This window comes from Nothobranchius furzeri, chromosome 6 (genome assembly GCF_043380555.1).
Source record: "Nothobranchius furzeri strain GRZ-AD chromosome 6, NfurGRZ-RIMD1, whole genome shotgun sequence".
NCBI lineage: Eukaryota > Metazoa > Chordata > Actinopteri > Cyprinodontiformes > Nothobranchiidae > Nothobranchius > Nothobranchius furzeri.
Window position 1 is genome coordinate 57,592,325 of NC_091746.1, and position 25,092 is coordinate 57,617,416.

A 25,092-nucleotide genomic window follows, 5' to 3' on the forward strand; every position below is an offset into this window, starting at 1 on the left:
CATTACGTTTTTAGCTTTGTGCGTTTTTATTAGCAAAATTATCTAATGATATGCTGGACATATTTTCATGAAACTAAGGAATACGTGGATGTTCATCAACAAGGTTTAACTTTTGGAGTCTACCCAATTCAATATGGCCACCAGCACTTTAACTGTAGAAATCACTAATGTGGCCATAACACAGCCAGTTATGGGAAAGGCACAGCAGGTTTAATTATATAGCACATTTCATACACAGAGGCAATTCAAGGTGCTTTCCAATTAGCAAGGATATCAAGAATATTAAAATCAACACAAGAGCACAAATAAAATACACACAAAATAAATTTAGAATATAAAATTAAATAGAAAAAGACTGTTATAGGGTGAGCAGCTTTAGTGCTGAAGGTGCAGCATAAGAAACATTCATTCAAGGGCTATATGAATACATGAAGGTTTTCAATTTTGATTTTAAAGTTAAAAGAGTTGGGGCACATTTGAGGTCATGAGGAGGCTGCGTGCAGCCATCCATCCATCCATCCATCCATCCATTTTCATCCGCTTATCCGGAGTCGGGTCGCGGGGGCAGTAGCCTAAGTCGAAAGGCCCAGACTTCCCTCCCCCCAGCCACTTGGGCTAGCTCCTCCGGGGGAATCCCAAGGCGTTCCCTGGCCAGGTGAGAGACATAGTCCCTCCAACGTGTCCTGGGTCTACCTTTAGGCCTCCTCCTGGTTGGACGTGCCCGGAAAACCTCACCAGGGAGGCATCCAGGAGGCATCCTGACCAGATTCCCGAGCCACCTCAACTGGCTCCTCTCGATGTGGAGGAGCAGCGGGTCTACTCCGAGCCCCTCTCGGATGACTGAGCTTCTCACCCTATCTCTAAGGGAGAGCCCAACTACTCTTCGGAGAAAACTCATTTCGGCCGCTTGTATCCACGATCTCGTTCTTTCAGTCACTACCCAAAGCTCATGACCATAGGTGAGGGTAGGAACGTAGATCGACCGGTAAATTGAGAAATTCGCCTTCCAACTCAGCTCTCTCTTCATCACGACAGACCGGTACAATGCCTGCATCACTGCAGCACCAATCCGCCTATCGATCTCATGCTCCAGTTTTCCCTCACTCGTGAACAAGACCCCAAGATAAACTCTTCCACTTGGGGCAGGACCTCATTCCTGACCCGGAGAAGGCATTCTACCCTTTTCCGAATCAAGACTATGGTCTCAGATTTAGAGAAGCTGATTCTCATCCCAGCTGCTTCACACTCGGCTTCGAACCGCTCCTGCGAAAGCTGAAGATCACGTTCTGATGAAGCCAACAGGACCACATCATCTGCAAAAAGCAGAGACCTGATCCTCAGGCCACCAAAACGGATGCCCTCCACACCTTGGCTGTGCCTAGAAATCCTGTCCATAAAGGTTATGAACAGAATCAGTGACAAAGGGCAGCCTTGGCGGAGTCCAACTCTCACTTGGAATGAGCCCGACTTACTGCCGGCAATGCGGACCAAGCTCTGACACCGGTCATACAGGGACCAAACAACCCATATCAGAAGGCCTGGTACCCCATACTCCCGGAGTACCCCCCACAGGGCCCCCCGAGGGACGCGGTCAAACGCCTTCTCCAAATCCACAAAACACATGTAGACTGGTTGGACAAATCCCACGCACCCTCCAGGATCCCCCTAAGGGTATAGAGCTGGTCCAGTGTTCCACGGCCAGGACAAAAACCACATTGCTCCTCCTGAATCTGAGGTTCAACAATCCGACGGGCCCTCCTCTCCAGAACCCTTGAATAGACCTTACCAGGAAGGTTCACGAGTGTGATCCCCCCTGTAGTTGGAACACACCCTGCGGTCCCCCTTTTTAAATAAGGGAACCACCACCCCGGTCTGCCAGTCCAGTGGGACTGCCCCTGATGTCCACATAATATTGCAGAGCCGCGTCAGCCAACACAGCCCCACAACTTCCAGAGCCTTAAGGAACTCCGGGCGGATCTCATCCACCCCTGGAGCCTTGCCACAGTGGAGCTTTTTAACCAACTCAGTGACCTCAGCACCAGAGATTTGAGAGGCCAACTCAAAGTCCCCAGACTCTACTTCCGCACTGGAAGACGTGTCGGTGGGATTGAGGAGGTTTTCAAAGTATTCTGCCCACCGATCCACAACATCCTGAGTAGAGGTGAGCAGCACACCATCCCCACTACAGATAGTGTTGGTAGCGCACTGCTTTCCCCCCCGAGGCGCCGGATGGTGGACCAGAATCTCCTCGAAGCCGTACGGAAGTCCTGCTCCATGGTCTCACCAAACTCCTCCCAAGCCCGGGTTTTTGCCTCGGCGACCACCCGAGCCGCGTTCCGCTTGGACTGCCGGTACCCGTCAGCTACCTCTGGAGTCCCACAGGCCAAAAAGACCTGATAGGACTCTTTCTTCAGCTTGACAGCATCCCTACACCGGCGGGTTCGCGGGTTGCCACCACGACAGGCACCGACGACCCTGCGACCACAGCTCCGGTCGGCCGTCTCAACAATGGAGGCATGGAACAGGGTCCATTCAGACTCAGTGTCCCCCGCCTCTCCCGGAACATTTTGGAAGTTCTGTCGGAGGTGGGAATTGAAGCTCCTTCTGACAGGAGACTCTGCCAGACGTTCCCAGCAGACCCTCGCAATACGTTTGGGCCTGCCTGGTCTGATTGGCATCCTCCCCCACCATCTGAGCCAACTCACCACCAGGTAGTGGTCAATTGACAGCTCTACCCCTCTCTTCACCCGAGTGTCCAAGACATGCAGCTGCAGGTCAGATGAAACAACAACAAAGTCGATCATCGAGCTGCGGCCTAAGGTATCCTGGTGCCAAGAGCATATATGGACACCTTTATGTCTGAACATGGTGTTCATTATGAACAATCCATGACTAGCACAGAAGTCCAATAACAAAACACCACTCGAATTCAGATCAGGGGGACCATTCCTCCCAACCACACCTCTCCAGGTCTCACTGTCATTGCCCACGTGAGCGTTAAAGTCCCCCAGCAGAATGAGGGAGTCACCGGATTGAGCGCTCTCCAGCACCCCCTCCAAGGTCTCCAAAAAGGGTGGGTAGTCTGAACTGTAGTTTGGTGCATAAGCACAGACCACAGTCAGAACCCATCCCCCCACATGTAGGCGGAGGAAGGCTACCCTCTCATTCACTGGGGTAAACCCCAACATACAGGCACCAGGATGGGGGGTAACTAGTATGCCCACCCCCGCTCTGCACCTCTCAGTGGGAGCAACTCCTGAGTGGTAGAAAGTCCAACCCCTCTCAAGGAAACTGGTTCCAGAGCCAGAGCAGTGCGTTGAGGTGAGTCTGACTATATCTAGTCGGAACCTCTCAGCCTCACACACGAACTCAGGCTCCTTCCCCACCAGAGAGGTGACATTCCATGGGCCAAGAGCCAGCTTCTGTAGCCGAGGATCAGACCGCTAAGGTCCCCGTCCTCAACTACCACTCATCACACACTGCACCTGACCCCTTTGGCCACTCCCACGAGTGGTGAGCCCATAGGAAGGGGGACCCACGTTTCCTCTTCGGGCTGTGCCCGGCTGGGCTCCATGGGTGAAAGCCCGGCCACCAGGCCCTCGCCAACGTGCCCCACCTCCAGGCCTGGCTCCAGAGGGGGGCCCCGGTGACCCACGTCCGGGCGAGGGAACACGGTTTCCATTTATATAATTCATCATAAGAGGTCTTTGGGCTGCTCTTTGTCTGATCCCTCACCTAGGACCTGTTTGCCATGGGTGACCCTACCAGAGGCATAAAGCCTCAGACAACTTAGCTCCTAAGATCATTCAGACACTCAATTCCCTCCACCACGGTAAGGTGACAGCCCAGGGCTGTGTGCAGCATAGTAGCTAAAAGCAGCTTCACCCTGTTTTGTTCTGACCTGGGGTTCTACAAGCTGACTACATCCTAAGGATCTACAAGCCCTGCTGGGCATATACACAGGAAGGGGATCAGACATGCATCCTGGCCCAATGCCATCGAGTGATTTTTAAACTAGTAGAGGTACTTTGAAATTGATTCTGTACTTAAGTGGAACCAGAGTAGAGATTTAAGAACAGGAGTGATGTGTTAGGTTCTCTTGGTTCTTGCTAACTTCATTAGCTCTCAATATAAGATCATCTTAATTTTAAACTGTCAAAAAAGTTAGTAGGGAATATGCAGTCTTTTAAGGAATTCTGGGCCTTTAGTTAATTTATCATTGATCTGACTTGTTTCAGGTTGGAGAAAAAGACATTTTAATTCAGTTATGACAAATATGTCCTTATTAGTGAAGCACAGATGAAAACATTTGTTTTTTGTTAATCCTAAATATTTTTGTTGACTTTTTGCAAACATGGAATGAAGCAGATTCTGCTTGTGTCTGTTTGTCCTCTGATCAGGAAAGTCTTACCAACAACACCCCTGTAGGATTCAGGTGTAACTTCTGTGCAGAGATACACCCGACCCTCCGTGCAATCTGCAACCACCTTAGGAAGCACGTCCAGTACGGAGAAGCCAAAGCGGGTCATGTCAAGGTAAGCGAAGCTATTCAAACATTTCTTGGATGCTGTTGTAAAAGTAGTTTTACAAGATTAAGATCTAGTTATATTGACATCTCATAGTTGCAAGGTTTCCACTTGGTATAAGGTATCAAAAGTGCAGAGCAGCTTTAACTTATAGCTATAAATGATTTTTTTTTTTAAAAAAAGGATGTTTTGACGTTTTTAGCAGAATTTGCCCTTAGGATTAGTGAATTGTTTGTGGTTGAAAAAGAGAAGCAGCATTTGGTCGACCTCTCGTCTTGGCCTACTGTAAAAAGGTTCTGGCTGCTTTATTTTAACTAAAAAACATTCATGCTGCTATAAATTAAACTCAATCCCTAGTTTTGAATTTTTTAGATGTATCTCACCACACTGACCTTGACTTGATGACATCACAGGTTTGTTTCAATCATCTAAAGGAATCCAAATGTCAAAATCTTTAGATTATGAGATAAAGTAATCAGTAATTACAAGAAAATGGTGAAAAAATGTACATAAGAGATTTTTTTATCAAAATTTTCACGTTTTCATCAATAAAACAGCAACATTTCTTTTTCACTAATGAAGCTCCTTTAACCCTCCCACTGTCCTAATGGGTGTGACCCCGCGGGAAAGTTGACCATTGAGCAGGGTTGATGGTTTATCCCTTGGTTCCACGTGGCAGGGGTGAGGTGGTGCTCACTCCTGCCACGTGGACCTAAGCGATAAACCATCAACCCTGCTCAATGGTCAACTTTCCTCGTGGGGTCACACCCATTAGGACGGTGGGAGGGTTAAGGGGAGGTTCTCTTTGAATGTATTCTGACTGATCTTTGGTCCTACTGTGCTAAGATGATGAGAGCTAATATTTGAAACTGATGCTTTTCTTTTACCCTCAGCCCAATCACACTGCATTGTTTTCTGACTCATTCTCCAAACACTTGACTGACCTCTGTTAATGGGTTTGAGTTTGTTGCTGACAGAGGCGTCTGGGCAGCCAGAGAAGTATTTACTTTAGTTACTGGGATCCACATACAGAATAAAAGAGTAGTTTGTAGTTTGAATCTGGTCTGCCTGCCAGCATTTATGACCCACAGCAGGATCATTGCGGCTGTTTGCAACATCGTCATCAGATGGTATAAAATGTTTTTTTTACATTTGTTGTAATGAAAAGGCTCTGGTCTCAGATGGAAGGTTCGGAGTAAGGCGGGGCCTATGGATCTTATTTATGAGTGTGCGGAGTGCTGGGTCACAGCTGATCACGGAGGCAGGTGTAGAGCTTCAGTTTGTGTCAAAAGTTTGTAGTTTTGTGTTTTTGAATCAGTCTAATCAGAGCTGAGAAGAAACACGAGATCAAACGATTCCCTATTGGGTGACGATACTAAAAAAAGGTGACTTTTCTGTATTTGCAGAAGGAAGTCAGTGAGGTCCCTCTGATCCCGCCTTCAAAGGGTCTAACTAATGGAGACCTGGAGGAGGATGAGTCAGCTGAAGCCGACGGCGCTGAGACCTCCATGGCGCTAGCAGTGGCTTCTGGTGGTGACAGGGAAGACGCCACGCTGGAGAATCTGGATCCAGACACAGAACCGGTTAAGGGAAAGTCCGCTGCCCTTGTGGCCGCCGCCAGAGCCGTGGTATCGGAGGGCCAGCTGAATCAGCGCTTAGCAGCAGGGGGTCACGCTTGCTCTCAGTGTGATCGGGTCTTCATGTCCATGCAGGGACTGAGGTCCCACGAGAGGAGCCACTCAGCCATGGCTCTGTTCAGTCGGGAGGACAAATACAGCTGCCAGTACTGCCAGTTCGTCTCACCTTTCAGACACAAGTAAGTATAGCAGAGCGCCATTATAGCCACCATGCAGCACGCCTTGTTTTAAACGCACATCTTCCTGCTGTCGCCATCAAATCACCTGGATGTTTGAACCCATTTTGTTCCGAGCTCCACGTTACACATCATCCTGTTTACCCAGTTGCAGTCCCTCCTCCCAGTCTCCAATCCTCTCCGAGATTTCCTGCCTACCTGTCGGAAGGAGAAGACAACCACTGCAGCCAGACGGACATTCTGGTTGTGTGGTTTGTTTTATCCGCCACAGAGAGAGAATCCTCATCTCCTCTGAGCTCCCAGGTGTAATCCCTCTGTGCCGCACGCACTCTGACCCAGAAAGAGGCCGCATCCCCGTGCCACCTCAGAGGCTGGCATTAGAAACACAGCTAACGTCCCCTGATGGTGCCAACAGACTCATTCCCCAGAGGACTGTTAGACGAGTTATTAAACTAGTAATGTAGTTATCGGCTGTTTCCAAGTTAGCCTCACCTCCTTATCTGATGTTTTCTACTTTTGTTTTAAATGTTTTGTGTCACATCAGCCTCGACAGGCATGTGCAGTCACACCACGGTCACCACAAGCCCTTCAAGTGCAAACTCTGCCCCTTTAAATCTGCCTACGTGAGTCGCCTGAAGAGCCACTTGCATAAGGCTCACACAGGTAAACACACACACACACACACACACACACACACACACACACACACACACACACACACACACACACACACACACACACACACACACACACACACACACATTAAGTCACACCTTACAGCTGTGTTGATGAAGTTCAAACAACAACCAGCCATCTAAAGATCCTCCTGCGATCAGGAACTGTTGCGCTCTGAACAAGATGTTCTTACAGAAAGAAGAAAAAACAACAAGGAAGTATTTTCCTGCTGAACCATTTTTGGTAAGGCCATGTTTCAGCCATGGTGCTTCAGCTTCGCACAAAAAAATTGAGCAGGAACAGGAAATAAGTAGCTTTAAACCCATCCCGTGACAAGATTTTGATCAGAGACAATCAGCTGATTAAACTCAGGCTCACCGAGGTGGTTTTTACAGTTTTGTTAGTTTGAACTCTTCTTATTTTTAAAAAGCACTCCTGATTTAAAAAATGTCTAACATTTATTTTCTTGTTCTCCTTCAGGTGAGCAGCACATGTACAGGTGCCTGTCGTGCTCTTTCACCTCTATGACCATCAGCCAGCTAAAGGAGCATTCTCTGAGGGACCACGGCGAGGCTTTGACCCTCACGAAGCTACGGGCTGCCACGCAGGCCGCTCACGCCGCCATCAGGCCCTCGCGCCCGCCCTCCAACGCCGAGCAGACTCACATGGCCCCAGATGGTAAGAGCTCATGCATTTGCTTTAAATAGCTCTGAGATCAAAGGACAAGAAGCAAAACTGAGAGTCCCAGTAACATTTGCAGTTCCGATCACAGATCTTCATATAAAACTTCACTCATCAGGTTGCTTTCAGGTGACAGATTTGAGGCAGTAAAATTCATTTGTACAGTTCACTTTGATCCATTTCTCAGAAATGTGTAGATGTGATAAGTGTTGTGCGTGGTGCTTGGTTTTACAGCTCTGAGTTTTATAAAATGCCAAAATGTTTCTTTTCACTTCAAAACTTTTAGTTTTATTTCAGTGTTTAAATAACTTAAGCTTAAAATATGGCTGCTTTTCAATGTCGGAACCTTTTTTATCTGATGTACTTATGTAACTATGATTTGAAACAACTCAGATTAACTCATCTTTAACCCTTCCACTTTCCTATCAGGTGACCCCACCAGGACAGGTGGTGGCTAAACAGGGTTTAAAGTGTATGCCTTGGCAGGGGTGAAGTGACGCACCCCTTAACTCATTCACTGCCATTGATGACTAAAGTCATCATTTGCATTTTTTTTACTGTGTGGACGTTGGAACGAGCCCCGCACCGTGAGAACAAACATCTCAGCTCTAAAGCCGATCTTCATCCATGTACGTCACACGTCACGTGATCAGGAAGCAGAAAATTGATCAGGAAGCAGAAAATCCATGTGTTAGGAGATCGTTTTGGGCCGTTCCTGTAAAAAAAAGTGAGTCGCGAACTGGAAAAGCTTCTGCCGATCACAATTCAACAACAGATTATGAAAGAACGGATAACGCTCGAAACGCGCGGATTCTTCCTGATGTAAGAGGTGAGTCTCTGCTTTGTTTTGGTTGTTTTGGTGTCGACATCATCCTAGCGCGCAACGTTCTGTGACTCTTACAAAAACAGTAAAAAGGGTGAGAAACGCTGGTAGCAAAGGGCTTTACTGATCAGGAAACGGCTGGCAGTGAATGAGTTAAAAAATATTAAAATACAAAATAAAAATACACAAGAGGTCCATCTGACCCCATTAACAATGCGGGAGGGTTAAAGCCCCATTGCTCAACTTTTACACCTAAATAATGTTTTTAGAAAAGTTTTGGTGACATTCTATCATCAATTATGTTCATTTTCGGAGCCTTGATCGTGTGATGGGGTCCCACATCTGTTTACCGCAATATGCAGTTTTAGACCCGCTGCCTGCTGCCGAAAGTACTGACTGTGTTGCTTTACAGCAGTATCACGTAGACCCCATAGACATGGATATGTAAATGCCCCATTGGGTGCTGGATAGCATAACAGCATCGCCGCCATATTGGATGGGTCTCACTCTCAAAGGCAGTGACTGTAGAAAAGTCCAAAATCAATGCAGAGTGAGCAACTTGTGTCTAGGGATGCACGATATATCGGCATCAATATCAGTATCGGCCAGTATTAGTCATTTTTAACATATCGGCATCGGTCCAATGAATAAAACTGGGCCGATATTAACAACCAATATTTTTCCATCTTGTTTCCATTTGTTTATCTGATTCAGAGGGCGAGGGGGTGATGTGTATTTGTTTATAGTCATGTGACAGTGATTGTAATCGTCTCAAAAGTGTAAATGTGTTTGGTGTGTGTACATAATAACGTAAATTCGACTTGAATCATTTTCATTCTATTTCAAATCTGTTGATTTTAGAAGCAATAATGTCAGCGTATCGGTATCGGCAAATATTGGTTATCGGCCATAAATAACAGTGATATTAACATCGGATATCAGTATCGGCCCAAAAATTTCGTATTGGTGTATCACTTCTTGCGTCTGATTTTGGGAAAAAGCTTGATAAAATGTGTTTTTAGTTGGGTAGCACCTTTTCTCAGTAGAAACTAATGCACTGGAAGTGAATGGAGACTTGGCGCTAGTCCATGGGGCGTCTACATATATATGTCTGTGGTAGACCCGCAGTTTAGAGACTTAAGCAATGGCAAATCCACCAAAGAAAGCTAGAAATTCCTTGTCAGAGGAATCTAGGAAAAGAAAAAGATAGATAGAGCAAGAGCAAAGACCAGAATTAAAATTGGGCCGGCTGGAGAGTTCTTCTTGAAAGAACGGCCTGGACTACGGACTCTGACCTAGCCGTGCTGCTAATGGATAGGCAAGTAATAAATGATTTCACCGGGGTTACTGTGTTTGGTCGGGTTTAAAGTTGTTATACAGCCTTGATAAAACTTTATTCAAGGCTGAAACGCAGCTTTATGTGTTTGTTTGTGCACGCAAGTTGGAAAACTGCCAGTAAACAAGAGAAATTTGATTTTACAAAAGTGACGTTACGCAGCAAGCCTTGAGGGAGTGACAGAGAGCATATATCCACAAAGTTCAGGAATGTGTCTAAATAAGTCTTTATATTTAAGAAAAATCATTGGGTAAAATATCTTTATAACTGTTGCTCCGATTTGAAGCACGAGTGTCGAATTTGACACCTCCCTTTGGAGAGCATGTCCCCTCCAAGGAGACGCCTCTCCTGTAAGCTGATGTGATGCCATGTTTGAGGTGTTTTGGTGGTTTTGCAGCAGCAGCGTTAGCTCGGAGACTCTTCTTGGCAGCAGCTGTCACCTTGCTGCTGGAGCTGTGGAATCTTCCCTGGAGCTGAAGCAGGGCAGCATTTTTCAGTGCACCATCCGCCGCTGTCAGCTGTGCACAACCAAGACAAATGAAGCATTGAGCCAGAGCAGAGCTGACATATTGGATGTCTCCTCGTTGTGCCAGACCAGCTACCTTCATCTGAACGCCTAAGATCCAGACAGAGCAGGTGTTTGTTCTTGGTGATGAAGGTTACCCTTTCATTGCCTCCTATTAGCAGCAGTGTTTACTCAGACATCTCAAAAAGGCTGTTGATAAGCTCACCTGGTTCTCAGTCATTTCTGTGACATCTGCTACATGTTAAAGTAAATGTCTGATTGTGTACCTGCGAAACAGCTGACCCTTCTCTGTGCTTCCTGGCTCAATTACAGACTTAATTTAACCTCTTCATGTTAGCGTTGTCTGTTATGAATAAGCGTAGACGGGCTAAGTGAAGATCATGATACTGTCTCAGTCGTGTACATTTCTCTGCCTTTTCTGCAAAATCGGAAGAAATTCAGAAACTGAATCTCAAAAATTTCAGAAAGAACAATTATTAAATAATATCTTTCCCCTTTTGCCTGCGTTCTCCCACTCCGAGTGCTGAATGAGGCTTTTTTCATATGGGCACATGTTCTATTAGTGTCACTTTGGTTTATTTATTGATGTGCTGGAAGCTCAAAGTAGGACGAGGATATGAGCTCGATCACGGAAATCAGTGTCTCTGGAGGGTGGGAATGAGATGGGAAGGAGGAAGGTACTGCTGACAGTCACAGCTACACTTCTGTAGAGATGAGGAGGTGGGAGCTCTGTCAGACAGGCACGCTTCAGCTTCTGTCTCCTGTTGGCCTTTTAATAAATGTTGCAAACAATCACTCGTTGGAACGGTTTAAAAAATGCAGGTATGTGCTTGGAGGTTCAGAAAAATTCTCTTGCCAAACATCCTAATGGGGAGAAAATTAGATCTGAGGTAAAACAGCCTGCTTAGATGGTTTCAGTGTCCAGATGTTTGAGCGGATGAAAAAAATTCAAGCTGACGTGGACCGAGAGGCCTGCTGTTGTGATGGTTCACAAACCATCCCATAATTCTCTCCATGCATGTTGTAGATTTAGGCAGATTGGCTGTAAACACCAGAAATCTGAGACTGCAGGGAAAACCAGCTCACCCAGACTGACGTAGACTGGATTAACACAACTTGTTGTGAAGTTCCTCTGGTAGACATTGTTGTCGGTGCTCCTGGGAAGCATTTTTGAGCACGCTTCGGGCCCCTCCTCACCAATCAGGAATGGTTCTAATGTTCTATCTGATTGTTTCTAAGCTTGTCCACATGTTTAAGGCCATTCTAACCTTTACCCTGAGGATTTACCACCCAGCTGTGCAAAGGTTGTCTGTAGAGTGTCCACTCCCCGTCGCCAGACAAGAATCTGACTAAACGGCTTCAAGGCGTGCTTCAGAAGAAGAATGGTGGTGCAAACGTGCAGCTGACACATCTGTTGACATGATCTAGTGAAGACAGCCTGTGAAAAACACACCAAAGTGGACTTCATAGGTTTTGATAGAAACACGAGCAATAGAAGAAGAAAAATGACTTGAAATGAAAGATTTTGATTGGTTTAGCTGCATCCTGATGTGCGGATTATTTAATGGGCCAGTTTCACCTAAGGGATTGACTGCCAATCGAACAAGTTTACCTATTTTTCTATATTGCATCGGCCAAGATACCCATTTAGTTGAGCCGATTTAAAGTAAGGCGTGTCTATGGCTATCCAGATAGGAAGTCTCGATATCTAGTCTCAGAAATGAGGCGTTTGTTGCCGTAACGCCGGTTTAATTTAAATTTTACAAGAAGAGGTTCTTTTAATTCTGAGATTCAAGAGTTGATTAAATTCATTGTTAAAAATCAGATTCAGGTTCATGTTGTGCATCTTTTGTTGTTATTAGTGATATTATAAATAAAAACTCAAAGAAATGGCAGCACATCACATGACTAGGGATGGGTACCGAATTCGGTACTTTTTAAGGTACCAACCGAATTCCATAGTACCGACCGAGCACCGATTCACGTCGTTTCAAACGGTGCCTCGTTTCGGTACCCGTCCTTCATAACGAGAACTTGCCAAGACAGCTGCGCATGCACAAGAGCGTTTTGTCGTCGGTCGCTGCGAGCGAGTTGTAAACAGAGCAGCATGGTAGAAAGAACACACGCTAAAGCTTGGGTCCACTTCACTAAATGTGATGGGTAACTGGGTGATGATGAAACCAGCGACAACGATCTAAGTGAGACATCCTCATCTTAATCTGCTCTGGTGGGTAAATATAATTAGCTTGATATGTTAGCTTCTGTTTCGCTAATGGTGCGTTCGATTTCTCCTCGGAACTCCGAATTCCCGACTAGAAGAACATGAACGCGCTCTAAAGTTTGGGTTCACTTTACTAAATGTGACGGGTGATTGGGTGAAGACGAAACCAGTGACAACGATCTAAGTGTGAGGCATCATCGTTTTAATCTGCTCCAGCAGCTAAATAAACTGGTTAAGATAACGTTAGCTTGATATCTTAGCTTCCATTGCTACCATTGTTATCAGCTAATGGTGCGTTCACTTTCTCCTCGGAAATTCTTACTTCCCAGTAGGAAAAATCAAATGAAAAAAGACAGCAAAAGGAATGAAGATACACAGTAAATTTAGTTCACATTAAAGATGTTTGCTTCAGTTTAATTATCAGCTTATAAAACTACAAGGACGATGTTAATACAAACAGTTGAATGTTATTTATCGTGATATTTATCAAATATTGTTATATATTGAGAAAAAAACATATTTAATTATAAAAGAGCATTAAAATAATAAACACTCAAAAGTATCGAAAATTGGTACCGTTAAGTACCGGTATCGATTCGTAGGTACTGGGAATTAGTACCAGATCGATTCAAATGTCAAAGGTACCCATCCCTACACACAACACGCTGTGGCCAGAGACAGGTTCAGGAGTTGTACAAATGCTTAGTGAGTGGTTGGGGTTACATGACCGTGACCTCTACACATCGGCATCAGCAACAGAAAAACCCTTATGGGTTGATGTCTAGTTTCAACACATGTGGAAGAATGAGTTTTCCCCTGTTTCTGTCTTTTAGATCCATTGTACCTGGAGCCAGCAGATGTCCGCCAGCAGCTCAGTCATTACAAGCTGGCGTCCCGTGGCAACACGTCTTCCAGCCCCAAATCCGCTCTCACAGCGGTGTTCGACAGTCGTCCAGAAGTCGTCCTCACGTGCGAGTTCTGTGAGTTCAGCTCTGGATACATGCAGAGTCTCCGTCGGCACTACAGGGACCGCCACGGTGGCAAGAAGCTCTTCAAGTGCAAAGACTGCTCCTTCTTCACCTGCTACAAGTGAGACGCTTCGCTGCACGTTTGCATTCCGAATAAAGCTTCCAAACGTGTGTTAAAATAAACAAATTACTGTTTTTTAAACAGGAATAACTTCACGATGCACGTGGATGCGGGTCACAACAATAATTTACCTGAGGAGATTTCTAAAGAGCTGCGCTGCCCTCTCTGCCTCTACCACACCAAACACAAGAGCAACATGATCGACCACATCATTCTGCACAAAGGTGGGAGTTCACCCATGTTTGTTCAGGAATTAGGTAAGAACAATAGTCGTTTTTTTTTTTGTTTGTTTGTTTGTTTTAAATCTCAAAGCTGCCTTTTTTTCATTTTATGGCTCTTCCTGAGCCTCAATGCTGAAGCGCTTTAGAAAAACTCCTAAACGTCAGCAAAAATGAAAAGATAATTGATAACAAGGCAAGTTTTATCTTAGGTTATTGCAACAAAAGCCCATATTCTATAATCAGAAGTTATTTGGTGATTTTTAAGGTTTTATGTTCCTTAGGAGTCTGTATTTGTTTTATTTAGAAGTTTTTTCTAGCAGATATTTGAAATACTGCTACATTTTTGCACTTGGAGCTATGTTGCCTTGAATGGTTACATTAATAAATATGTGTGTATGTATATATATATATATATATATATATATATATATATATATATATATATATATATATATATATATATGTGTGTATATACATATATATATACATATATATATGTGTATATACACATATATATATCTATATATATATACATGTAGCCTTGCTGCTTTTACAAAGCTTTTGTATTTGCATATTTTATGATGTTTTATATAAAAACGACTCCTACTTTTTCCCTAGATGGTAGCAGAAGCTAATATTTTACTGCTTTTAATGTAAAATCCAGACGTAAACGTTAACGGTTCACTTTGCATGAAGAGTGGAATCATGGAAAACTTCTGTTCCTGCATTTTTTGTTGGCCTGGAGTCTCACTGGTTGCCTGGCAACTCCATAGTGACGTCTAGACTCCAGGAAGTCGCCTCTTCCCGCTCTTATCCACAACAGTGCATCACATGTATTCAGAAAATTTCATCTGTTGTGTTTCAATGTTGCATCCTCAGCCCATGCAGCTCTTCCTCCCCTCTCCCCCACTTACTCTCATTAATCCCTTTTTCCTGACTCCTCCTACAGAAGAGCGCATGGCTCCTCTGGAGATCAGCCGATCGAAGCTGTCTCGCCACCTCGAGGGCCTGGTGTTCCGCTGCCACAAATGCACCTTCACTTGCTCCAGCGACCAGGCGCTGCAGCTCCACCTGCAGAAGCATGATGAGATCAAGCCCTACCAGTGCCAGCTCTGCTACTATGACAGCAGCCGCCAGAACCAGCTGGAGGAGCATCTGCGCCTTGAGCACAAAGTCAGTTAAGAGAACAGACTAGTACAGATTCATCTTATTGTCTATCGTAGGCTCCATCCCGCAGATCTGCTCAGTTACCAAAAACCATTTCTAGTCCATGCAGTTGAAATTTTTGTTGTTTTAATTAAAAAGTCATGATTAAAATACATTTTTGCTGATTTTGATGTTGTCAGTCATTTAAATGTGTTCATTAAAAGTCTAAACTGAAAACGTTCGTCCCGTTTCTGATTAGGTCATCCGTAACTTTGAGCTGATGGGCCGAGTCAACCTGGACCAGCTGGAGATGGTAAACGAACAAGGCAGCAGCACAGATGATGAAGAGGAGCAAGGAATAATGGAGATAGTCGAGGATGGACAAGCCTCTCTGGAGGAGGAAGAAGAGGAGGAGGAGCAGGAAGAGGAGGAGCTGGTGGACGATGATGACGACGGGATGGAAATTATTGAAAACATGGAAGATGACCAGGAAGAGATGGATGGTAAAGACATAGAGGATGACATCAGAGAGGAGGACAATGAGGGGGAAGAAGAAGAGGAGCAGGAGGAGGAGGAGGAGGAACAGGAAGAGGAAGAGGAGGAAGTGGAACAGGAGCAAGAGGTCAAGGAGGTGGTGCAGGAGAAATCCCCCACCCAGCAAGGTTATTCAAATAAAATCTAAGTAGCTTTACATTGGACATACTTCCTGTATTCTAAATGGCTTATTTAAACTTCATTTCCCAGAAGTCCTTGCATCTCCCAGCAGCACTGGCTCTGGGCCAAACAGTGGAGAGAAGCGTCTTCCTTGTGAGTTCTGTGGTCGCTGCTTCACCAACAGCCTCGAGTGGGAGAGGCACGTCCTTCGACACGGCATGTTAGTACTCTTCTTCTCTCCTGTGTGTGTGTGTGTGTGTGTGTGTGTGTGTGTGTGTGTGCGTGTGTGTGTGTGTGTGTGTGTGTGTGTGTGTGTGTGTGTGTGTGTGTGTGTGTGTGTGTGTGTGTGTGTGTGTGTGTGTGTGTGTGTGTGTGTGTGTGTTGAAAATGTTGTCCTTCTGAGTGAATATTTGAGTAACCAGAGGTTTTTGTGCTTTAAAGAGACAATATGCCACTTTTTCATATTTTTAAATCATTTTCTTGAGCCAGTATGTGCTAAATGACCCTTTACAGCAGGGGTATTCTACTCCAGGCCCGGAGGGCCGGTATCAAGCACATTTTAGTTTTAACTCTGTTTCAACACACCTGATTTCAATCAGCAGGTGATTAACAGGCTTCTGCAAAGTCTGATGAGCTTCTGCACAGGTGATTCAACCACTGAATCTAGTGTATTGGAGGTGAAAAATCTGTAAAACATGCTGAATACCAACCCTCCAGGCCCAGAACTGAACATCCCTTCTTTACAGTGTTAATGAAAGGCCACCCAGCCTCTATCGCCCCCTGTGGCCAGAATATTCCACTCCGGTCTGTTGGAGCCATAGGTTGGAGCTGACGTACCAGGCGCTGCAGTCTGGTTCTAGCATGCTTCCTGCCTGTTTTAGATCGTGAACACAACTGATTTGTTTAAAGTTTCAGTTTTTTAGCAGATCTTTATAGATTCTGATAGACATGCACCGATTAGGCCTTTTAGGCCGATTACAATTTTTAATAATTATAATTGTTTTTCCCAGTCAGTTTCTACTGATTTGTATTAATTACTAAAAGCTGCGGTCAACAGTATACATTTTCTTCCCAATTTATGTTAAAGTTGTAAATGTTTTCTAGCTAAAAGATTCCAAACAAGGGATTTTTCTGGTCACTATACCTCTACTACACTGCCCGGCCAAAAAAAAAAAAAAAAGTCTCCACCTGGATTTAACTAAACAAATAGGTCCAAGCCTCCTATTGGATAATGCACGTATGCTGCATGGGTGATTTTCTTTCAGCTGACAACAAGTTATTTAACCCCAATGGGTGCAATGAGCTGCATCTCATTTCTTAAACAACCAAGTGGAAAGACAAATCTGGTGGTCATGGAAAAGATGTTAGTCTGTGTGAGAAGGGTCAGATCATTGGCATGCATCAAGCTGAGAAAACATCTGAGGACATAGCATAAATGACTAAAGCTGGGCTAAGAACTGTTGAACGCATTAATAAAACTGGTCTGATGAGTCTAGATGGACCCCGTTCCAGAGTTATGGTGCATCAGGGTAAGAAGAGAGGCAGATGAAGTGATGCACCCATCATGCCTAGTGCCTACTGTACAAGCCTGTGGGGGCAGTATTATGATCTGGGGTTGCAGCAGGTGGTCAGGCCTAGGTTCAGCAACAGGATGTGCTCCAAGAATTAGGTTCCATCTTCCTTGATGGCATGGGCATATTCCAAGATGACGATGCCAGGATTCATCAGACTCAGATAGTGAAAGAGTGGTTCAGGGAGCATGAGACATCATTTTCACACATGGATTGGCCACCACAGAGTCCAGACCTTAACCCCATTGAGAATCTTTGGGATGTGCTGCAGAAGGCTTTGTGCAGTGGTCAGACTCTAACATCATCAATGCAAGATCTTGATGGAACCTTAATGCAACACTGGATGGAAATAAATCTGGTGACGTTGCAGAAGCTCTTCAAAACAATGCCACAGCGAATGTGTGTCATAATCAAAGCTAAAGGTGGTCCAAAAAATAGTGTGTGTGACCTTTAGTTTCGGTGGCGACTTTATTTTGGCCGGGCAGTGTGTTTAGTATTCTAAACGCCTAATTGCAGGGTAGAATTGTTTGCATACATAAAACCAACTAAAACAGCTACAGTATATGTTGATTTTTACTATTTGCCCTGTTCATTTATTTAACTTTCAATCTTCAAAACATAAAAACATCAATTAAAGACATTTCCTGATAAATGTAACCCCCTTACAAATTTACTGACAGCTACCACAGAGTCATCCTAACCCGCATCAGAAACATGCTGTTGGCATTCATTTGCTATGTTTCTGCAATGCTGATGCCCACAGACTTAAAACAACAAACAAAGCACTTTGCTCTGGTGCCTTCCCAGACCAGCAAACAAAGAGATATTTCAGCAGAAAATTGAGATGCTCCACAAAGATCGTCCTGAGCTTGGTTGGACTTTGAAGGAGATATTTTGTTCAAATAACTAACATTTGTCCTGGTCCATGAACACATCGCCTGTAATCAGTAACAGATCTCCCATGTTTAAGTTTTGCTTCCAGACTCATCATGATTTTAAAGTTCTAATCAAAGGTCTTGAAGAGAAATCAAATTGGACAAAACAGCTTGAATGGGTAAATCTGTATCCTCCTTGCTTTGTGTCTCCCCGCCATCTTTAGGGGGGTTAACAACAGTCGCCTGGACACCAGCGGCACCTCGGCAGTGGACACCTCAGCATCATCTTCCACAGGCTCGTCTGTGCTCTCAGACTCACGACTGGACCCAGCCAGCAACAGCAAAGAGGATGAAACCACCGCTGGTCTATCACTGACAGGTCAAAGCCAGCTTGGGGAAGACAAAGAAATGCTTTACACCAAAAAGGATCACCAGTCTGACTGAACTGATCGTGGGACCTTGGGATGCTGTGCTAGGACACGAGGAACGTCAGCGCTGAGTCAGAAGGAAACAAGGAGGCTGAAACTTTAAGAAAAGTGACTTTTTCTATCAGTTGGTGCATTAGTAGATTTTAGGTGTTATATATATATAAGTATTAGGTTGTGCTGCATAGGTTGAGCTCTTTAAATGGGCAGTCCCGTTGGACAGATCTTAATATATTGGTAACCAATAGTGAACAGAACTCTTTATTGCTGACATTCTGGTCAAATCTGCAGTGAAAGATCCCACCTCAACAAAAACTAAGCTATTTATGAAGACTATTGTCCAAACTGATGAACTAAATTCAGCATTTTATTATTTCAAGCACCTTTTTACTGTAAGCTCCACCCCACTCAAACAAAACAGGGGTTCTGTGACTTCACCCAAACAAACAATATATGAGAGCATTTACAACAGCCCACTAAAGAGCTACCGGTTCTTATTCTTGGTGAAATTTGGGACTTCTTTTATCTCCTTTTATTCATCTTTGTGGTTCATGTGTGGAAATGTTCCTTTAAAGAAGAATTGCACCTTATCTATTTTAGTAAAATCACAACTAATGTTTTCTTCATTGTAGAGATTTGAAACGTTTGCCCCCAGTTTCTGTAGCAAATTGCTATATTCTACATCCCTTTATATTATACTAAGTATAAGCCTTCAACCTCTGATGCTCGGCTCGTTTTACTGTACTGTATTTGTCTCTGTCACTGATGAAACCATAGGAAAAAACCCTCCGTTTTTGTGTCATATTTATTAATCCAGTTTACCTAATCATGAAAACACTGAGTTTATCCACATCCATTCAGATTTAGCCTAGAACTGAACAGATTTTAACAGCATGGTCTCTTAATAAAGGTTACACTTGTCTTTTTCGCTGCTCTGGATCAGACTGGTTCAGTCCACCTCGGCTGTGTTTTGATACCGTTGAGTTAGTGCCTTAAAATGCAACTCGGGCCCACATAATACATGAACTTCTGTAAAACTAGTACGATTTGGGTTTAAGTATAACCCAACAAAGTTCATTTGTATCTGTGTAAAAAGTTATAAATAGTCTTACCTGCTGATAGAAATTTGAGCAAAATCTATTTCGAGACTCGGGTCTGTTGTGGCTGGACTAACAAGCTAACCCTAGCGGTGTCGAGCCAATTTTACTCCTAATTTGAATATTTTGTAGTGGTTTATGGAAACGATATTTTGCAAACCTGTAGGGTGTTTTAAAGGTGATCTTACATGGTTATATACAGTTACAGAGCTAGCTAGATGTATCACTTCCTGTTAAGAGTTTACCACTTCCTGTCAGATTTTCATCGAACTCCACAGGAATATGAAATTTAAAGCAGGTGTACAGGTTTCAAAAACTGTGTTTTCTGTAAAGTGTTTTCTGCGCTTATATGCTTTAAGATGAAAGACAGGTGATTTAGCCCGGCTAGCCGTTAGCTAATCTGTCTTGGTAGAACAAATCGGTTTCTCAAAAATGAGGCCAATTTGGGCATAAACTCGCTTAGAAAATAGGATCTGAAAAGTCCTTTTAAAACTATGGCTTCAAGAAGATGAATTTAATTTTAGACATATGAAGGATTCTGCTCCGAACCACATCAGTAGAACTGAGTGGTTTTTGTTGGTTGTGCTAACGGCTTTTAAAAGGTGCATCAGTTTCATACCAAGACGATAACGATGAAAGAATACATTTGTGAGCTTTTATTTACGAGCATCTTCTTGTCATTTGAATTTTCGACAGTGTTTGGTACGTTCTGCTGTAGCCCGCTGTCCAGTTGTCATCCACTGAAAAGACAAGTGTAAACCAAGCAGGAAGTCCCGAACATCTTCTTCACACACATCAAAGACTGACTTTTAAATGTTTTTTTTTAAATCAGCTGTTACATCTCATTATGTGTTGATAAGCACGTTCTTATCTTTTAACAATAGGTTATCTTATTGATTTATCATTTTAAATAAGCAGAGATTGTATTTGTTGGACGTTGCTGCTTGAATACCCTAAAGCCTTATGAGAAATGAACAATTCACTAAAATATATTTGAACACCATTTCAGTTTTTTAAATCGAATTCCACAAAGATTAATTAATTAGCCAGATTATCGTTAATCTGGAAAAATAAATAGTCTGATTGCTCTGGTGTGTAATTTGTAGCGGAGCACAACTTTAATGTTGCCGTGTTCTCGGTACCAAAACATTTTAAGAAGCCTGCTGTGTTTGCTGCTGTATTCGTCCTTAATGAAAAAGATTTAAAAATGAGTTTTGGGGCTGTAGAATCTTTGGATTATAGTTCTACGGTTCACACCCAGGACGTGTCTGCAGCCACGTTTAGGAAAAGAAAAACGCAACAGAAAAGATTGTTTCCTTTAGTTGTTTTAATAATATAATGATAGCTTACCTTTATGGGCTTTGAGTCCTAAATCCAACATACTGTAACTGTTGTACCACATCTGGTTAAAAATGTCTTGAGCTGAGAACGAACAGAAAAACAACGCCTGATGTGTTTGTTCAAAGCTCTACATAACAGAAGATGTACGCTGCTCTTCACTGATAAACAAACAGGGTTTTTTGTGAAGAATTAAACTGATGGCAAAGAAAGACGAGACGGTTCCTCTGGGAGCGTTTTTACCTGAACTGTTTACGTCCTCCTTTGACCATCTGGGTTTGTGCTCGGCCTTCAGATGAGATCAGAACCTACCACGTCTAGAACTTCACCTGACACTCGGCTGTCTTCTGCTTGTGACCAGAAAAGGGAAACTTGTTCCACACGTAGCAGGTGAAGATAGCACTTCTTATCTGACACCTCAGTCCTCAAAATACCTTAAAACCAGTCAAGTCAGTGCTGAATATGAAACTGTTTTTATGTTGTTTCTTTGTTTTTGTCGTTTCCTTTGCAGAACTAGCCTGTATCTCCCTTAAAGTCGAACCTTTTGAGCGTAGTTGTTGTAGAAATGAGCTTTTGTGAGGCAGCTCGTTGCCTCCAACCAGATGGAGACGATGAATTGGGACAATCTGGTAACGAAGCTGTCAGCCTGACATTCTTTGTTGTTCTGTGATCATTTTACTAAAAAAAAGACTATGAATCTTTCACTGTGTGCAGTCTCTAGACTGTAATATTCCCAGTTTACCAAACATGAACCCCCTGCTGAAGACACACTGGATACTTGTAAATATGTTTAGTTTGTTTCCAATGCATTTCTCTTTTCAGACTGTTGTCTCCTTAATTTGAAACTAGAATCTCTCCTTGCCTTTTTTTCCTATGAATTTGATTACCTGATGGTGGGTTGTGATGTTGCCTAGAATGATTGTTTACAATTTTATTCCATTTATCTCTGGATATTCTGTAAATATTGTAATTCATTGTCTTTTTTTAACTTGATAATAAAGTTATCAGATAACAGTTTATCACGCTTCTCTTTGTTCTCTCAGCCATCCTTTGAAATGGTTTGGTCTTTTGGCAAACACCAACCTGAACAAATCTAGCCACCTTCCTCTAGACCAGTAAGACAAAGGAAATGGTGATTGATTTTCAGAGAAACACTCCTCCTCACACACCGGTAAACATCCAGGTGCACACATTGAGGTGGTAGATACCTTTAAGTTCCTGGGTTTTCATTCAACAGTAAACTGAAATGGTCCCGCAACACAGATGCTCTGTATAAGAAGGGCCTAAGTTGCCTCCACCTCCTGAGGAGGCTGAGGTCCTTCAGAGTTAATTCCCATCTACTAAAATCCTTTTATCAGTCTGTTGGTGGCTCTGTTATTCACTCTTGTGGTCTGTTATGGTGCAGGCAGCTCTGACCAAGGCAGAAAGAGACTGAAGAAGCTAGTTTATCCCTCCCACTGTCTTTATGGGTGACCCCACGAGGAAAGTTGACCATTGAGCAGGATTGATGGTTTATCCCTTGAGGTCCACGTGGCAGGGGTGAGGTGGTGCTCACTCCTCACCCCTGCCACGTGGACCCAAGGGATAAACCATCAACCCTGCTCAATGGTCAACTTTCCTCGTGGGGTAACATCCATTAGGACAGTGGGAGAGTTTTAAAAAGCTAGCTTGTTTCTGGAGGACGTGTGTGAAAGGAGGATGTTGGCATAGATATCCTCCATCTTGGAACACCCCTCCACCCCCGTCCCACTGTGGAGGCCATGGACAGCTCTTTTAGTGGCAGATTGAGACACCCAAGATGAAAAACAGAACACTACCTTAGGTCATTAATCCCCTCTACAGTAAGAGTGTGAAACTCCTCAGTTTAACTGGTACTGGCATTATCCTGTTACACTTTAACAGCTATAGTCAGTATGTGTGAAATACGTGTGCAATACCCAGATGCACATTTGTATTTCTGTGTCTTTTATGCTGGAAAAAAATGTCTATATTCATTTTGCAATTGCTAAAGGGTTGCAGTAATCACAGACTGCTTTTGAGTATTTACATGTATGTGTATGTGCCACCTTATGAGTGAATTTTCCCGCTTTTGAATCTATTCTATGTAAAGAAGGGGATGATTTAGATGTAGAGATCTAAAACATTGGTCCTTTTAAGGTGCACAACACTAGACTCAAAAGGAAAATGTCACCCATGGATGGATGCATGGATGGATCAATGAATGGATTGAAGGATGAATCCACGAATGGATGCATGGATGGATGAATGAATCCATGGATGGATGCATAGGGTGCGGAGCTCAGACATTCGGGAGAGACTCGGAGTAGAGCCGCTGCTCTACTCCGAGTCTCTCCCATGGATGAATGGATGGATGGATGAGAACATGTAATGTCTGACCGAAACATCTGGACCAGCAGCAACAGAAATTCTAAATTCAACAGACATATAATTTTCTCCACACATATATTTAATGTGAGCTCCTCAAACCACCATGAAGAAAAAACAGACGTCTGAGTCTGTTTTCACTGCAGCCTGCTTTGTTTGGTACAGATGGATCACCATTTGGTGCTGATCAATCCCAGAATGATTCCATGTTTGAGTTTGGTGGGCACTTTTCTCCAACGCAACCGTTCGTTAATTTCACTCATCCAGTAAAATAATGCAGTGTGTGATGCTGTAATCCCAAAGGCTTTGTTTTAAGGGATCATTATCATCTGATGATAACAGATGGATGAGTCAACCAGGACGCTGAGCCGAGAAGACGTCAGTGAAGGTAAAACATCTGACAGAAAAGACTTTGTACATCTTCTCCAGAAATTAAAAGAAATTTTCAGTAGCACGTTTATTTATTTTTTTCAGAGACACAAGGACTGATCCCTAGAGCTGGTTGCAGCAGATTACCAGGAACAGCCAATAATAGACTGCACCTTGTTCACAGGAAATAGCATTGGGATGAGAAGGCCTCTGAGTGGCCCTCACTCTGTTCCACCCTTGGTTTCTCTCTGCTCTCCAGCTCCACTCCCTGCAGGAGCTCTGCCCACCAAAAGCCACAACTACCACCGTGTGCTTGTGCGCGGAACACTGTGGCGCTTTTCACCCAGAATATAAATCCAGGAGAACAGCAGCTTGTTACGTCTGCTTTTAAATTTTTATCAGTGCACTGGAATTCTCTTTTTACTAATATCTGCTTTTTTCTCATGTCCTCTACATGTCTTATCTTATATTTTTGAGGGGGCTTGAGTTTTGATTTCACCTGTCTAACATCATCACTTAAAAATATCTCCAAGTCACCAGAGATCAGACAGTAATCTCTTCAGCTCACCACTTCAGAGGAGGCAGACTAACGACCCCTGGAGACAGGAGAGAGAGGCACATCTGGTGGGGGTGGGGTGCTGTGCTGAGTGGAGCAACACAAGGAATGTCTGGTGTGTGTGTGTGTGTGTGTGTGTGTGTGTGTGTGTGTGTGTGTGTGTGTGTGTGTGTGTGTGTGTGTGTGTGTGTGTGTGTGTGTGTGTGTGTGTGTGTGTGTGTGTGCAAACTCAGGCCAAGGCCAGGGAGGGCACTGCTTCTTTTTTGATGACTGGATGGCGGGGGTGGACTGAGTGGAGACAGAGGAGAATGTCAGGACATGAGACAGGCAAGAAGGACGAAGACAGGGTGAGGATGGACAGATTTAAATGTGCAGGGTAAAAGGGAACGATATGAGATTTTGGGAACACAATGACATCCCTGAGCTCAACTCGACGGTTTTCCTAGAGACAATTCTGGAACATATAAAGGATGGAAGTAAACAAAGATGTTTTTACTTCTGAAACAATCTCTGCCTTGAGACAAGAGTGAAAACACACACAGCTCGGCCAAAAAGATGTCGCCACAAAAGTAAAAAGGTCACACGCTCTTATAGTTCCACCTTTAGATTTGATTACGACACACATTCGCTGTGGCATTGTTTTGAAGAGCTTCTGCAACGTCACCAGATTTATTTCCATCCAGTGGTGCATTAAGGTTCCACCAAGATCTTGCATTGATGATGGTGGAGTCTGACCGCTGCACAAAGCCTTCTGCAGCACATCCC

General features: G+C 43.9%; 1 protein-coding gene across 4 annotated transcripts in view; it reads left to right on the forward strand.

Moving 5' to 3' along the window:
- The window catches only part of znf462 (zinc finger protein 462), a 70,536-nt gene extending 51,519 nt beyond the window's left edge, over positions 1-19,017 (forward strand). For 3 of the 4 annotated variants that reach the window (XM_015942831.3, XM_054744414.2, XM_070552347.1), the window contains exons 4-13: positions 4,401-4,535; positions 5,933-6,342; positions 6,884-7,002; positions 7,495-7,692; positions 13,435-13,690; positions 13,775-13,947; positions 14,861-15,084; positions 15,317-15,719; positions 15,802-15,931; positions 18,382-19,017. In XM_015942831.3, the coding sequence (XP_015798317.3) occupies positions 4,401-4,535; positions 5,933-6,342; positions 6,884-7,002; positions 7,495-7,692; positions 13,435-13,690; positions 13,775-13,947; positions 14,861-15,084; positions 15,317-15,719; positions 15,802-15,931; positions 18,382-18,601 (2,268 nt within the window). In that variant the 3' untranslated portion in view covers positions 18,602-19,017. The remainder of the gene's footprint in view (positions 1-4,400; positions 4,536-5,932; positions 6,343-6,883; positions 7,003-7,494; positions 7,693-13,434; positions 13,691-13,774; positions 13,948-14,860; positions 15,085-15,316; positions 15,720-15,801; positions 15,932-18,381) is intronic. The other variant, XM_015942832.3, reaches the window with a different exon arrangement.
- The last annotated feature ends 6,075 nt before the right edge of the window (positions 19,018-25,092 follow it).